Source organism: Sminthopsis crassicaudata, chromosome 2, assembly GCF_048593235.1.
Source record: "Sminthopsis crassicaudata isolate SCR6 chromosome 2, ASM4859323v1, whole genome shotgun sequence".
Taxonomy (NCBI): Eukaryota; Metazoa; Chordata; class Mammalia; order Dasyuromorphia; family Dasyuridae; genus Sminthopsis; species Sminthopsis crassicaudata.
The window spans coordinates 614,136,429-614,149,805 of record NC_133618.1 but is presented as its reverse complement, the minus strand read 5'-3'; the positions used below and the strand labels follow the sequence as shown (position 1 = coordinate 614,149,805).

The 13,377-nt window shown below is 34.9% G+C and overlaps 1 protein-coding gene across 2 annotated transcripts in view; it reads right to left on the bottom strand.

Moving 5' to 3' along the window:
- The window catches only part of ERCC6 (ERCC excision repair 6, chromatin remodeling factor), a 110,710-nt gene that overhangs the window by 31,308 nt on the left and 66,025 nt on the right, over window positions 1–13,377 (bottom strand). For both annotated transcript variants that reach the window (XM_074296099.1, XM_074296100.1), the window contains exons 8-9: window positions 10,294–10,429; window positions 223–393 (exon numbers count right to left, since the gene is read on the bottom strand). In XM_074296099.1, coding sequence (XP_074152200.1) covers window positions 223–393; window positions 10,294–10,429 — 307 coding nt within the window. The remainder of the gene's footprint in view (window positions 1–222; window positions 394–10,293; window positions 10,430–13,377) is intronic.

Sequence of the window (13,377 nt, the reverse complement as noted above, 5' to 3'; positions counted from 1 at the left end):
CAAATCCAGTCTCATACTTGCTAGCTATGTGATCTTGGATATGTCACTTAACTCTACTTGCTTCAGTTTCCTCATCTATAAAATGAACTGAAAAAGGAAATGGCAAACCACTTCAGTATCTTTGCTAAGAAAACCTCAAATAGGGTGACAAAGAGTTGGACAGGACGGAAACAATGAACAATAAATGTGAAATACCCTTTATCTCATTTTAAAGGGCTATACCTGTTTGCAAGCAAGTGTAATTGCAGCATTTGGGTTTCGGATTTTGTGTCCCTCATCCAGGATCACATAATGCCAGTCATGATTATTAATACTATCTTGCATCAGTCGGATGTAGGAATATGAAGTAATCAAAATTCCATGACATCTTGCAATTTCTCGAATAAGTGTCACCTAAAATAGCAATAAAATGTTCTTATAAATTTATTAGCAGGAGCCATATTAAGTAAGAATGGTCTTTCATCCTAAAGGATTCCAAAACACTTCATGAATGTGTATATAATATATTATTCATGTGTTTATTAGAAGGGACAATTTATTCAGTACTTATTTTAACATATAGAACCAACATTGCCCCATGGATCAACAATTAAAATGAGATTAATACAATCATAAAAATCTCAAGATAAGATAGAAAACTTTTCATATGCTATCACCAAAGTTTCCAACTCTTCAAAATGTTCTTTGCTTTTAACCTCACTGTACTTAAGGAAACAATGCCAGGCAAAAGGGAATTATTAAAAAATAACAGCAAGTTTCCAGAAAGACTTCAAAGACCCCAAATAGTCAGAAGAGGGAAACTGTATCAAGTCACTTTAATTCAAGAAGCATAATCAGCTGAGATCAGTCCTGCACTAAAACATGCCCTAAAACTTGCCCTTATCTTTTCTCTCTATTTTATGGTCCTTTCCACTCCAATCCAACTCTGGAGGGAAAAGGTAGAAGGTAAAAATTACCTAAGCAGAGCTCCCAAAATAACAATTACACTTCAATTATACTTCCTCACACAAGTGTAGGATATATTTAGAGTTCTGATCCCTACATTCAGTTTAGACAAATGATGTTTTGGATATAAATATACACAGTTCAAAGTCAAGTTCATCTGTCTGTGATAGAAAACAATGTATGTTAACACAAAAGATACTTATATCAATCAAGCAATAAACATTTATTAGGTGCCTACTATGTACCAGGAATATAAAGGCAAAAATGAAATAACCCCTGTCCTCAAAGAACTTACATTTTATCTGGGAAGACAGCATATATAAACACAAGTATACACAAAAAAGAGATTAAGGTTAGTAGGGGGAAGGGAGACAACAGAAGTTCTAAAAGTGGGAAATGACAACTAGGAAAGGCTTCTTGCAGGTCAGAAGGAGGCCAGGGAAACTAAGAAATGAAAGAGAAAAGAGAGAGACCGTAAAAAGGCAAATGTAAGGTTAAATATAATGGGAAACAGTCCAGTCAAGCTCTAATGTAGAGATCTTGTAGGGCAGGAAAGTATAAGAACATTGGAGAATGGCCAGGAAGGAGTTGAGTCACGAAGAGCTTTTTAAAAAACAGAAATTTTTATAGATTTCATTAACACTTAAATTTCCTCTTCTTCCCCTTCCCAGAGAGTGATCCCACATAACAAAAAATTTTTTAAAGAAAAAATATTAAGAGAAAAATGAGGGGAAAAAAATCCGAAAATATATGTTATGTTCTATTTCTAAGACATTCCTATTTTTGAAAAGCAGTGGGTATCTTCCAAGATCCCGTCTTTGAAGTCATGCTTTTTTTCCCTGTAATTTTCTAATATTCATTTCTTTTTATTCTCTTTAACATTTTTTATTCTGAATTCAAAATTCTCTCCCTCCACCAATCTCTTTCCAAATCACTGAGAAGGAAAACAATGAAACCCTTATAATGTATGTGAAGAATGCAAAATTTATTTCCATATTAATCATGTTTCGTTCCCCCCCGCCAAGGAAAAAGCAAGAAAATAAAGTTTAATATGCACCTAGAGTTCATCTGTTTTCTCTCTAGAGATGGACAGCATTCTTCTTCAGGAGTCTCTTGGAATTCTCTTGGATCATTACAAATCAGGATAGCTAAGTCTTTCACAGTTCATCATATTCACAATATTGCTGTTAGTATTTACAATGACCTAGTTCTATTTACTTCACTGTGCATGAGTTCATACATATAGGTCTTTTCTCATCATTTTTTACAACTAATAGTAATCTATCAAAACCATATATTACAACTTATTCAACTGAGTTGAATTCCCCAACTGAGAAACATCTCTTCAATTTTCAATCCTGTGCCACCATAAAAAGAGCTGCTATAAATATTTTTGAATATACAGGTAGGTTCTTTCCTTCCTTGTCCTTTGATCTCTTTAAGATACGGACTTATTAGTGGTATTACTGGGTCAGAGAGCATGTACAGTTTGATAGTCCTTTGGGCTAAAGTTCTAAATTATTCTCCAGAATGGCTGGACCAGTTCACAACTCCAAAAGTGCATTAGTGCCTATTTCCCCACATTTCCTCCCATTTCATTTTCCTTTTCTCTCATGTTAGCCATTCTAATAGGTGTGGGCAGATATTTAAGGGGAGAGAATGGGAATGGATACAACAGATACTATGGAGGAAGAACCCAATCTTGTCCTTTCTACTTTCACAATCCTTCCTTGTAAACCTCCTCTTGTCTTCATATTGATAAGCCTCTAGTTTAGGCCCTCATCATCTCTCAGACTATCACACAGCTTGCTAATTAGTCTCCTTCTTTAGGTTTCTTTCTCTCCATTCCTTTACTAGCAGCCAGATTTCTAACTATTTGTGACACCTTAAAATAACAAGTGTCATTTTCAGTAGACAGATGAGAAAAGTGATACAATGCAGTTGTAAGAGTGATTTAAGATCACACAATAAAACCAAAAGATTATTATTTGTTTGTCTTATATTAAGTGAACAAAAGATGTAATTTAACTTCATAGTTTCCTTTTTAAAAATATTTTCACACTGGTATTACGAATTATCATCATTTCTCCCTCAACACAGAACTCTTAACACAGATCAAAAAAGCCCAGCTTTTAGCACATTCAACAATTTCTTTAATTTCCAGAAGGCAAAGAAATGTCCTAGGTTGCTCACTAACTCTTAATTTCTCAATCCAGACTTTCATGGTTTTTGGTTCTCATTTCTACCAAAGCATTTGGAAAGAGACAATAGTTCTTATAAATCATTATGGCAGGTTTGGGCAATTGGATAGATGAAAGATAAGGAAAATAGGGGGCTTCCATATGAAATTTTCTACCTACAACATTTCCAAACTGATGAAATAGCAATGTATGTGAACTCAAAGCTATAAGAGGAATATCTCTTAAGCTGTTTTCATGATTCAAATAATGTAAGAGATTAAATCAGAATTCAGATATATACATACAAGTTATACCGGGAAATGATGTTGCCTCTCAATAGGTTCATAATCATTCACTTATTTCTAGATGACTTTATAATAAATTCCTCAACATTGGCTTTTGAGAAATATGTATTTTCCCATCATAATCACAAGGAAATACAACAATTAGGCAAAACTAAATTGACATTTCCTTCCCTTCTCTTTCTTGCCCTTCCTAAAAAGCAAGATAAACACTGCTCTTACTTAAAACTGCCTCTAAGGGCATTAACCACATTTTGGAGTGGAAACACATCACGTTTCAACTGATTCAATATCCGTATTCTCCAATAGTATGGAACTACAGTCTCAACAATAGTATATTGCCACAGACATCTCTATCCAAACACTTAAGACAAATCATCTCGGGCGATTTCAAATTAAAAGCTTGTAAAATATGTAACCTCTCCTACTTTTTGCAATTAATAGGGTACGTCTGCAATTAGCCTGACTTACTGAATGCAGTACCGTTGTCATTAAAAGATGTCTTGTGAAAGCGCTGCTGTTATTATGGAGGCTCAGGAGACCAATCCCTCCTAGAGGGCAAACAGTGGACTGGTAGAAAACAACAGCCATAAATCACATTGTCAGGTAGCAGAGAGAGAACAGGAGTGAAACATCGGCACATGAAGGCCATTCACTGTAAACACAGCACAGCAGCTTCCCAGTCAGGATTTACTGAACCTGTAATTAATTAAAATTTCCTTCAAGCTAAATCTTTAATAAACAAGGATTTGTGCTGACAATGAAGAAAAAAGTCTCCAGTAACACAATTTTAACAATATAATTCACAAAAATATAAACACACCATTTCCCATTTATCTTATCAGATGTACATTTACTCTTATCTAAAGTAACATAAGACAAGCAACACTATACTATATTATCATTAATTGGCATGGAACTGTTTATTTTGCTTTGTTTTAATGCTTAGCTAATTTTAGGGAATGAGACTCTTTTGGATGTGAATTTGCTCATTTTTAGCCTGTTTTCTAAAAAAAACTATATCTTTTATGTTCTAGTACCTCAATCTGTAACAAAAACATGGTAATACCTTAAGATAGTCATTAATAGTTGACGATATTCCACTGATTTTAAGTTCAAATATCTGTAAATTTCAATGTCAATTGTTATTCACAAATGTTTGACATTAAAATCCTTACAAAGCACTAAAAAATCATGTCAACTTTTTCTTAATAAAAATGGCTTTTTTCATCAATATTTTCACTGTCATAATTAACCATTAAAACTAAGTCATCTATAAATTAAAATTGATATCCTTTGTTTCTACTTCTCTATGTATAAAGAGTTTCAGAAAATTACCTTGTTTGTTTTATTGAGGTTAAAAAGGGCATCTTTTGTAATATAACTTCAGCTATATACAGTCAACTCAATTAGTAGAGCAGAGCATTAATGGAAATAATACAAAATAAAAACACAACAGTATAACAATTTAGGATCTAATGGATAATTTTGAAAAGATTTCTTGTTTCTCTGATACTTGTCCACTACATGGTCTCTTTTTTAAGTCTTCATGATGAACAAGAGAGCAACAATTTATATTAAAAAACAAAGTAGAATCTGTTTAATGAAAAAGAACAAATAATTTTGCATAAAAAAAAAAAACCTTGGTAGAGAACTTTCCTTTAGTCTCTTTCCCAATCCTATATGTTACAACCAGCTAAATAATGTCAAGCTGAAACAATGAGAGAAAATAATTAAGATGTTTGTATGTATAAATAGAAAGCTCAAGTGAGTAGTGTGACCAAGTAAAGACAGTCATTGGATGATGGGCTTGGTCAGCAATACATGATAGAAATAAATGAAGTATAATAATAATTTATAAAGGAAAAATAAATGCACAAATACATTTTACATGTAAAGTATATGCAAATTTATACAATACACATATGTATATATAGATACATAGATACATATCTACATATACTTAGATTAGAAAACAGCACAAAAGATTTACATGCCAGTAAAAGAAAGGAACAGAATAATATGATTACGTCCCTGCCCCTAACATGAAAAAAAAAAAATCAGAAATTTACTGCATTTCTAAATGGATTATAGGTTGTCAAAAAGGATACGATTTTAATACTACTTATTTTGAAAGAAGCCATGTATGAATGTGTATATGAAGCACTGCTTTTACATGTGCAAATGTTAGATGGATCTGCTCTACTTCTTTGAATAAACAGGCCTCATTTATGTGCAAATAATCAGCAGCTCAATTCAAAAGGCTAAGTCAATATTTTGGAATGAGACAATGGCAAAGAGATTGCAAAAGAAAAATGTGTAAATTCAACTAAAAATAAAAATTTCTAAAATGGCTATGTTCAGGATGATGTTGTTAGGAAAATATAAATGACAAATCCTTATAGCATCTTTTCTGGATACTCTCTCTCTTCTCCCTAGGTTTTTGTGACACTATTGAATAATGATTCTCTTCCTCTAACCAATCCATCAGTAACCTTTTTGCAAAATCATCATCCAAATCCTTGCTCCTAATTCATAGGTATATCCTATGAGTGGGTCTTGACCCCTTCTCTCCCTAAACTATCTCTTTGAATATCATCAGTCTCATGAATTCCAATATTATCTCTATATAGGTGACTCCAAATACATATATTCAGCCTTCATTTCACCTGGCCATATGAAATATCTAACTGCCTGCCATCAATTTTGAATGATGTATCATAGACACTTCAAAATCAATATTATCCTAAGCAGAAACTCTCTTGGTCTTGCAATCACCTCTAAGTGCTCCATTTCCATGCTAATAAACTCTGAAATTTTCCTTATTTAAACAAAATCTATTGTCACCACATATGTATCTCTACCTTACAATTCCAAACTGTGTGCTCTATTCTCACCACAACCACCAAGCCCTCCATCTTTTAATTCTTTTCTAGGTCATGCCCTAAAATGGTTACACCAGTGATGTCAAATTCAAATAGAAAAACAGATCATTAAACCATTTATAAGAAACCCTATGAATACACAGTGACCTAAAAAACCACCTATTAATATCATATATTTTATTGCATTTTCATTTTTTGTTGTTAAATATTTTTCATTTCCATTTTTATTTGAGTTGGACCTTACTCAAGAGTTTTGTTGCCTGTGGACCAAGTACTTGACATCTCTAGAATACCCTCTTCTCCCTTCCTCATCTCGACCCCCTTGGTGAAACAGTTCAATTTTGCACTGTCATCTCCTAGCCCCTTATCCTGTTACCTATGCCAAGCCTGTCTTGAATTACTCTAACCAACTGCTGTCTTCACTCCTATGCACATGCTGCTAGAAAAAAATAATCACAAAACAGTGTTGCTGGGGTCCACTATAAGCTTGTAAGTCGCAAAATCTTTACTGGGTTCTCCTCACACCAAAACATTTCCTTTGCACCTCTGATTAATTCCATATAACATCCACCACAGCTTGTTTTCAAAACCTTTTCATCCCAATTCACACCTCCCAGAGCTGCCCACTTTTTCTCAGCTGCAAATCTCAGAACTACATGGAGGTCATTTGTTGAGAGCCCCCTTTTAGTCCCTTACTCATTCCCCATCACAGAGGTATCTTCCATCACTTTCTCCTCTATTCCATCTCACACAAAGAGGTAGCCCTTCTCCTTGTCAAGATAAGCCCTGCCTACATGCATTTTATTCCATCTCCTCTAGTAGACTGCCCCCTCTATTACTCCCTTGCTCTCAAAAATCCTCTCTCTCTCCCTGTCTACTGGTTCTCTACTGCTTGGAAACATGCTTATTATGTCTACCCCATTCCCCCAAAACCTTATCTGATTTGTCTATCCTTACTAGTGTCCTACATCTCTCCTCCCTTTTTGTGGCTAACCTCCCTAAAAAGATCATTGTAAATGATGACTATACTTCCTTTCCTCTCTCTCCCCGAACTCTCTGCACTTTGGCTTCCAAGCTCATTATTCAGCTTAAATTGCTCTTTTCAATGTTACCACCTGCCAACTTAATGGACTCTTTCCAGATCTCATTCTTCTTGACTAATCTGTGCCCTCTGACACTGCTGAGGACCTTCTCTTTTTTTTACATTCCTCTAGATTTTGGGGATACTGCTCTCTCCTGCTTCTCCTTTTCCCTTATCTTCTGTCTTCTTTGCTGAGTCTTCAAACTGCATCTGCTAAAACAGAATATATAGCCAAGACTGCTCCATTCTCTACTTCCTCCATACTATTTTATTTGGTGAACTTATTAGCTCTCATGGATTTAATAATGCTTTCTCAGAACTATTTGTCTAACTCTAATCTCTCTCTCATTCTCCTACCTCCTATCTCCGACTGCCTATTGCACATCTCAAACTGAATGCTCCATAGACATCTAATATGTTACATCAACATGTCTAAAATGAAATGTATTGCCTTTTCCCCCCAAACTTTCCCTCTTCCTAATCTCCCAATTATTGTTGACCGCCATCCACCCAAGATGGAAGAAAAAAAAGAAGAGGAAGGGTTAGGGAAAGGAGCTGAGAAGTCCCACAGACACAAAAAAAATTGTCCAGAATACTTTCAAGTAAATTTTTAAAAGAACTGTTTTTTGTTTTTTTAAAACAAACCTCATTTCCATTTTGAAATTAAATTAATTCTATTAATGATATCAATAAGACAGATGTAATAGAGGAAAAAGTTAACAAAACTTAGTGAAAATACTGGATTTTGTTGTTATGTTTCTCAATATGGCAAAATGTTAAAGGTTTTTTTCATTGAATACCTTCCCCTCAAGAATTTATAAATTTATAGAGGTATACTTAATGCAAAAAAAAAAAAAAAAAAAAAGACTTCATAAAGAGCATATATTCTGGAAATAATGTTACTTGAACATGTTTAATTACATACCCATTTTTATCAAATTAAGACTTATTTGTAATCCAATACTTTCTTAAAGTATTTAAAAAACCATAAATGGGTACAGCCTGACCAAAGGACTAGACAGTTCAGGTTTCAAAGGACAAAATGCAATTAAAAAGCAAAAATATAATAGAGTCAGTGCTCTAGTTATCATAATTCTCAATATTGTAAATTGATTTTTTTCAATAACTGAACAAAGGTGTTTATTGCAGACATTTCAATAAAAAAGTACATAGTATCTTATTCAAATGCTATTTCTAGAGTCCCAATTTTGTTAAGAAAAGCAAATTTAATAATTCAATAAGCATTTTTAATGCACTTAGTATACAAAATACTAAGTATAAAAAGTTAAAAATGAAGTAGTTCCCAAAATTAAGAAATTCATATCCTATTTGGATTATAATACATCTACATAGATCAATACAAAGAAATCTCAGTAGAGTATAAGGAAGCACTAACAATAGGAGGTAATTAGAGGAGGTGACATCTGAGCTAATCACTAAAAGAAGATGAGAGTTAGAAGAGGTGTAGGTTAGGAGTGAAAACATATCAGGCATGAAGGGCAATATGTTAAAAGGCACAGATAAGATAGAATGTTATATACAAGAGGTCAGCAAGTAGGCCAGTCTAGTGGAGTATGCAGTGTTGGAGAGAGTATATATAATGTGAAATAATTACAGAATCAAATAAGCTAATGCAAGATGGCAAAGAATTTTAAATGTCAAGTAAAAAAAGAGTTGTCTTTTATGCTGGAGGTACCAAGAAGCCACTGAAGATTCTTTCTCAGAAAGCTACACAGTCAAACCTGTGTTTTTAGGAAGATCATTTTGGCCATGGGGAGTAAAATGCAAAGGAGAGGGGAGATTATGGGACCAGGAAGACTAATTACACATCTATTAACAAGTGCTCAAACAAAAGGGCTCGGAACTGTTACAGTGCAGGTTGAATGAAGATGGTGAGGATAAGAGAGATACTGTAGAAGGAGAATTAATAAAACAGAATCAATTAGATGGGAGGATGGGGACAAAACAATGAAAGTTACAGGTGGGTGACTGGAAGGACTGGGGTATCCTCTCCAGAAACAGGGAAGACAGAAAGAAGGTCAAGTTTAAAGAAAAAGATAAGTTCTATTTTTAATATGTTGAGTTTCAGTTCCCTCTATGATACTCTAACTAGGTAGTTGGTAGGCAATTGAAACTAATAAGAGGATGAGTGTGGCATTGATTTGGGATTAATCTTCCCAGAATGATATTTCAACCCAAGGGAGATAATGATAGCACTAAGAGAAAAAGATAAGAGTGAGAGTGGAAAAAAGATTTTCCAGAACAAAGACTTAGGGCTGAAAGATGGATGACGCTACAGCAAAATAGACAGAAGAATATGTGGACGGAGAGAGCAGGAGAGTGCAACATAATGATAACTCATAGAAGAATGAAGGAATGATGGAGGATATAAGTTCTTACTATATACTAGATATACCATGCATTAAGCACTAGGGATGCAAAAAAAAGAAAGGAAGGCAGTTTCGGTCATTAAGGAGGGAATATTTCAATGAAATTCAGTCTAACTCATTAGACATTGTGAGCTCCTGGAGAGCAAGGATTATCTTATGTTTTCTTTTGTTTTGTTTTTTGTTTTTGTTTTTGTTTTTTGCATCCCCATCACTTAGCAAAGTAGGCACTTAATAAATGCTAAACAAATGAATGACTTTAAATCAAGCCAGCCACTCAACTAGCTCACTGGTTACAATAGACACATTAAAAATATCCCCCAAAAGTATTGGTGACAATAACAAGGTCAATTTTAAGGCGATTTGAAAATATCAGTTTCTCTAAGGATCATAATATAGAAATATAAAATACAATAGTAAAAATTTAGAATATATATTTATTTTAAACCATCTAAATGAAAGAAAAATCAGAAGTAAAATCACAAGATTTAAAATTATACTAATCGATATTACCTTTTTGTTTGCATATGATCCAGTTTCATGTAAAATTGCAACTCTAAATGGAGGCCACCAAGTGTGAAATTCTCTTACCCACTGATGCATTACTGTTGTTGGACACACAATTACAGTTGGACCTAATCCCTCAAATCTGTAATAAAAACATTTGATCAGAAAACACTGCTGTGAAATAAAGACAACAGAAATTAGGTGTTTAATTAAAAACAAACCTAATAGGTTAAGTTAAAAAAAAAAAAAAAAAAAAACAAACTACTGGCCATGGAAATTGATTGTGACTTTCTTTAATGAAAAACAAAAAATCTACTGGTTTATCCCTACATAATGAAAGGTAAATATCAACAATTCCCATAACTGAACAATTAATAGATATAGGTATCAATGTAGAACCAAAAATGAATAGAGCTCTTCTTTAAAGTTTCTATGGTATAGACTATCTTATTTAGACACAAAAAGATGTGTTATAATGAGTAAAAATACAAACAAATAAAAATACTTGACAAAAACCTTTTTTTCTTATTTCATTACATAAATGCAATAATGGTTCAATCGTTTTTCAATTTTGTCTGACTTTCCATGACTCCATTTGAGGTTTTCTTGGCAGATACTGTAGTAGTTTGCCATTCCCTTTTCCATCTCAGTTGGCAGATGAGGAAACTAAGGCAGACAGGGTAAAGTGACTTGCTCAGGGTCACACAGCTAGTGAGTGTCTGAGGCCAGATTTGAAGATGAGCCTTGCTGACTGCAGGCCCAAAGCTCTACCCACTACTCCATCTAGCTGCATAAAATGATAGTGGAGATTTATTAAGGTACTTTAAATCTCACAAAGTATCTCTACACACAGGATTTCATTTGATTTTCACATCACCCCTAATAGGAAGGTACTACTATGACTATTCCCATTATTATCCCTAGATGAGAAAATTAAGCTTCATGGTCATCGAGATCCTGAGATAGAATGGATTGAAAGATTCTCCTGACCCTAAATCCAGTATCTCTTTTTATATTACACTGCCACTGACAAATAATATGGTAGACTCTAAATAACTGGATTTTCTAGATACCTGAAATTCACTGCCTTCAACAATAATTCGGGAAACAATAAGTGGTATTTTTATTTCATTAGAAACTTGGGACACACAGTTCTTTTCCTTGAGTACCTGACATTCCACTGAAAAGATTCAATTTTTATATGTAACTTCTGTATATGTGACAAAGTAACTTCTGAAGACCTTTGGGACTCAGGAGAGATCTGTAGGAAATGGCATCTGAACTGGACCTTGAATGAAGTTAAGGATCTAAGCACTCTACAGAGTTTAGAGGCAAAATGTGAGGAGAGAGGGTATTCCAAGAACAGAAGCATATTGTAAAAAGGCATAGAGAGGAAAGGGCAGATTTGCAACAACCCAAGAAGTCTAAACAAGGGTTAAAAAAAGAAAAAAAAAAAGATCCAGGATGATGATCATTTGCTAATAACATACATACAAAAATTTTCTTTAACAAGGGGAATTTGCCTTTCAGATATGGTAGAGATAGCCTTTGAAAAATGTATGGATGCAGAAAATCAAGTTTAAGAACAACTAGTATGCCAAAAATACATAAAAAGGAAATATGTGAAATAAGACTGCAAAAATAGGTGGGAGCAGACTGAAAAGGGCTTTAAGTGCCATGGGGAACAGGATATTTTATTATAGCAATAGGGAAATCAAACCTGCCTTCAGAAGATTATTTCTCAATTGTTGTGGAGGACATAGTGAAATACAAGAGAAGGAGAAGAGAGACCAAAAAATGACCAGTGAAAAGTGAGGAGTTGGGTAAGAAATGATGAAGTGGGGCAGCTGGACAAAGCAATGGATAGGGCGAGAAGCTTGGGGTCAGAAGGAGTCTCCGACACTTGACACTTCCTGTGATCCTGGGATTAAGGCCCTTAACCCCAACCAGAGGTTGGGGTCTTTGGCACCAGGAACAATGCAGCAGCAGCAATGCTGGTCTGGACCAGCAGCATGGTAGCCATATGAGAGGAGAGAAAGGGATGGACATGACAGCTAAGTGAGGCAGACTCTGCCACTGCTGGAGATGTGGGATGAGGAAGAGGGGAAGGCAAGGATAGTGGCCAGGACTGTGGGGGGGAAACGTGATGCTTTTTGAGCATGCTGAGTCAGAAACGCCCTATCAGACAGGCAAGGGAAGACCTGGAGGGAGCCTTGGGTTGGGGGTGATTGAAGCCCTGGCAGGCTTTCAAGAACCGGCTCAGAAGCAGAGAAGAGGGCCCTCGAGAGAATCCTGGGGAAGGCAAGGATGTGACAAAAAGTGAAAAAAAAAAAAAACATGCCCTTCCTCACTCAAAGAGAAGTTTTCTCATCACACACAGAACAAATGGCTGCAGGTTAGATGAGTCCACTGGAGTTGACTGCTCAGCAGGTGCTACTGCCATAGGCCCTTGTGGATCACATGACAATGGGAAAGTGGTAGGGGAGAGAGTCTAGGGGCACTACCATTACCCGCATGCACGTGTATTTCTGTAGTGAGAGGAGAGATGCAAACAGTTATCTTTCATATGGTTCCAGGGACAGTGATTCTCTCCCACCAACCTTGCTAGGACTACACTGGATTTCCATCAAAAGATGATCTGTTTGTCTCTCTTCTCCCAAACAATGATGAAGTGGAACATGACTAATGTTGATGCAATTCCTCAAAAGTTCTCTGAAATTTAAAATCTACTTTCAAATAAACACATGCACACTTTTGAGGCTTTAAACCAATCTTTTTATGTATAAATTCTATAATTAAATAACTATGAATGATAGAATGTCAATTAAAATAGTCTAGTAAAAGATCTCCAGCTTTGGATTATTACTTTTTCTGTCCTCTCAGTATTATGAGAAAACTGAGATATTGTAATTGAGTCCCATTAAGATGAAGTAGCTGGACCCTGGAAACAGTAAGAGAGGCCACTAATAAGCACATGCTATAAAATGAGCCACCATTTCCAATTCCTAACATCAACAAGCTGAAAGATAAAAAATTATCTCAATACATTTTGGTGACTAGCAGCAGATAGACCAGATTTAATAGCTTTTA